This window comes from Oryzias melastigma, unplaced genomic scaffold (genome assembly GCF_002922805.2).
Source record: "Oryzias melastigma strain HK-1 unplaced genomic scaffold, ASM292280v2 sc00372, whole genome shotgun sequence".
NCBI lineage: Eukaryota > Metazoa > Chordata > Actinopteri > Beloniformes > Adrianichthyidae > Oryzias > Oryzias melastigma.
Window position 1 is genome coordinate 66,999 of NW_023416969.1, and position 3,228 is coordinate 70,226.

The 3,228-nt window shown below is 38.4% G+C and overlaps 1 protein-coding gene across 1 annotated transcript in view; it reads left to right on the forward strand.

The window, feature by feature from the left end:
- The window catches only part of LOC118598359 (butyrophilin-like protein 2), a 3,744-nt gene extending 3,264 nt beyond the window's left edge, over positions 1–480 (forward strand). The window contains exon 3 of the mRNA XM_036211019.1: positions 13–480. Within this exon, the coding sequence (XP_036066912.1) occupies positions 13–257 (245 nt within the window). The 3' untranslated portion in view covers positions 258–480. The remainder of the gene's footprint in view (positions 1–12) is intronic.
- The last annotated feature ends 2,748 nt before the right edge of the window (positions 481–3,228 follow it).

Sequence of the window (3,228 nt, forward strand, 5' to 3'; positions counted from 1 at the left end):
CTCTGTCTGCAGGAGAGGAAGCAGAACGGAAAGGAGGAGGAGAGGATGGAGTCAAAGATGGAGTCGGTCGTGATCGTCATGGTCTGATTGTTCTGTCAGTTCTTCTTGTTGCTCTGGTTCTAGTTGTTGGTTTCTTGATCTACAAGAAGATTAAAGCCCCAAATCAAACTCCCAGAGATTCCAACGACCAACAGAATGCTGAACTTGATCACCTGAACTCTGATTCTAACACAGAGAGAAACACAGAAAACAACTGAATTATAATGAGTTCTGGATTATACGAACACTTCAGTAAATCAAAACACTCATGGAATTATTGAACTGTTATCATTCAATCCACTTTAAGAAACTAAGTCAACTGTTTAAAGTGTTAGTAATGCCCTGGGACAAAGCTAAAATGCGTATCCAGATATATTCCATATGTTCTAATGTATCAAAAATAACAAATAATTACCATTGACAAACGCAGGTTTTTGTAAAATTTGACAAAATCAACGACAAATCACACTCGCATTTCGCCCTGCTTCAGAAACGGCTCGATTTGGGTCACGTGACGCGTTGACGTCATGTGAGTGAGACAGCGCCAGCAGCAGAATGCAGGCGGACCCGGGGTGTCTGCAGATACATGTATGTGTGTGCGCTGCGGCAAAGTTGAATTCTATAAACGTCGGTGTTATGGTCCGACGGAGTATTAGGGCCACCAAAAAAAAAAAAAAAAATTTTTAAAGTCGTAAATTTACGAGATTTACAATCGAAATGAGCCTATTGTGAATGAACACTGTGAGCAGAACCAGACCGACTAAACTGTGAAAAGCTTCTGATTTCAACAGGTAAACTGAATGTTTAAAACATTGCACATGTTTGGAAGTTTCTTTGTTTGATTTGCAGTTTATTAATCATTGATGGTGGCTTGCGGGATCTCTGCATCCCATGTTGTTGTTGTGTGTTGAAACGGGACGATTCATGTGGAGAACGGGGCGGAGGACTGTTTACGTTCTCCTTTGGTTTCTGCGCATGTCAGAGACATGCAGTAAGGTGGTGAAAGAGCTTCTGGGTCCGTGAATACAGTGATTAAATAAGTGAATAAATAAATAAATAATAATAAAGTGGCGGACGGTCCTGCAAACATGTCTCTAAGCTCTTTATTTTGCATATGAAACTCTGCATTACCGACCCTGATAGTCAGCGTCATTGATGATTTGATTTAGAGTCGCCAAAAGGTTCCGATCTGTAAATAAAGCTTCACGAGATGCTCCACGTCTTCCAGCTTTGAGCATGGCTCTGATAAACGGACAGCTTTCAGTTTCATCGGCATTCTCAGCGTCATTGCCAAATAGTGAGCTCCTACTTTCCGCGCTGCCGGCTCAAATTGATAGGGCTTTACAGTCCTCAAACCACAAACACCCGGCGCCTCTGAATCAGCGTCACTTTCAGAACAAATGTTTCCACAATCTGAGTCTGAAGACAGAATTGTGGACCTTGAAATATCGCCGCTATCGCTAGCTCCGACACGCAAAGCAGAAGCCATCTTGCTATGTTGACTCCTCTGACGTCACACGCACCACGTGACCAAAACGGAGCTTTTTACTGGAAGAGACAGGTTTGCCAAATTTGGCCTCAAAAATGCCGTTTTATTTCAATATTTCTTGCTCAAAACACGCTAAAACATTTGGAAATGGTAAATATAAGGCGAAATACAGTTAACACCGAAAATGACCCACAACCCCATTACTAACCCTTTAAGAAAATTAATTTTGTCTGGATTCAAGCATCATGTTCCGCATGTGTGAGAGATAATATGTCTGTTTGTGATGAACAGTGTTTATAATGACATGAGGAGGGCTTCATTTTTTATTTTCTGTTTCTGTTTATGGTCCTCTGTTTACTGCAGACGTTTCATTCCACATGTAAACTGTGAAGTTTCCATCTTTGTTTTTTTTACCATAGTTACATGTTTCAAGGCACTAAATTCCTGACATTACAGTTTCTTTTTTTAAGTAATTCAATTTCTAGATCACACAACAACAAACAATATCACATTGACAACAAAAAAAAAAACAACAAAACAGAATAAAGGAAATCAGTTGAAAAGAATATCTACTAAAGTATGTTGGTCTGAAGTTCACCACCATTCCTTGTCTACTATTGCAAATGATTCACATTGTATATATACACCTTGGTGCTTTTTCTTAAGCTCTCTTCTGCTGCTATGTGTACATATGTTTAGAAGATCGTTACGTTTTATTGATCATTTAAATTATTGATCATTAAGCAGTTAAACATTTTTTTTGTTCTTTTTTTATTATTTGCCGCTCCTATAACTGAATATCCCTGCAGCGATAAATAAAGTTGATCTTGAATCTTGAATATAAAACACTTCACATTTTCCAGAGGTTTCTCAGACAGACATGACAGGACTTTTCTCTCTAGTTTAAACTCTCAGAGTTCAAACTTTCAGAGAAAAGTATGTCCAGTTTAATAGAATAAACAAAGATCTGGTTGTGATCAAAGGTTTAAATAAATATAAGTGAAACTGATGGACAGTCTAGAGACAATCAAGATGCAGAACACAATATACTGTCTAAAAAACTGTGAAGTTGATCCGTGTCATGGTGTGCAAGAACTATGTATTTTTTTACATTTTTTAAATTTATTTTATATTTTTATTGTTTGAAAAAAAATAAAACCATGACCAGACCAGGTTAGTGTCTTTGTTCTGGTTTCAGTCCGGATCTGATGTTGGGTTTCTATCTGTTGTTCTGTTGAGATGTGGAGATCTTATTAGAACGCTCCTACAGAACCAACAGGAGAACCATGGAGACTCATTAGAATGAGGAGATTTCAGGCTCTGCTGGGGCATCAGCAGAAGTTCTGGTGGAACAGAGCTGGACTCTGATGGAGCTGATTTACAAAACAAATGTGATCATGAAAATCTGAGCTGAGGTTTCCACTTCAATAGTCTGTTAGAAGGCAGAGTGACCAGAAGAGCTACAGTCCTTCATCTTAGTTATGTACATTAAGAAGAGGGTGGAGATGACATGTTTACAGATGAACAGATTCTTCATCGGTGTTTGGTTAAAACGTTTCCCACCATGAAAATTCTACTTTTTGAGATTTTACTGGTCATTTCTCACTAGAAACAACCCCAAAGGGGTTCTATTGTGTACATATATATAGTTTAGATATGGAGACTATCTCAACCAACAGGTGTGTTTGTAACTACAGAGT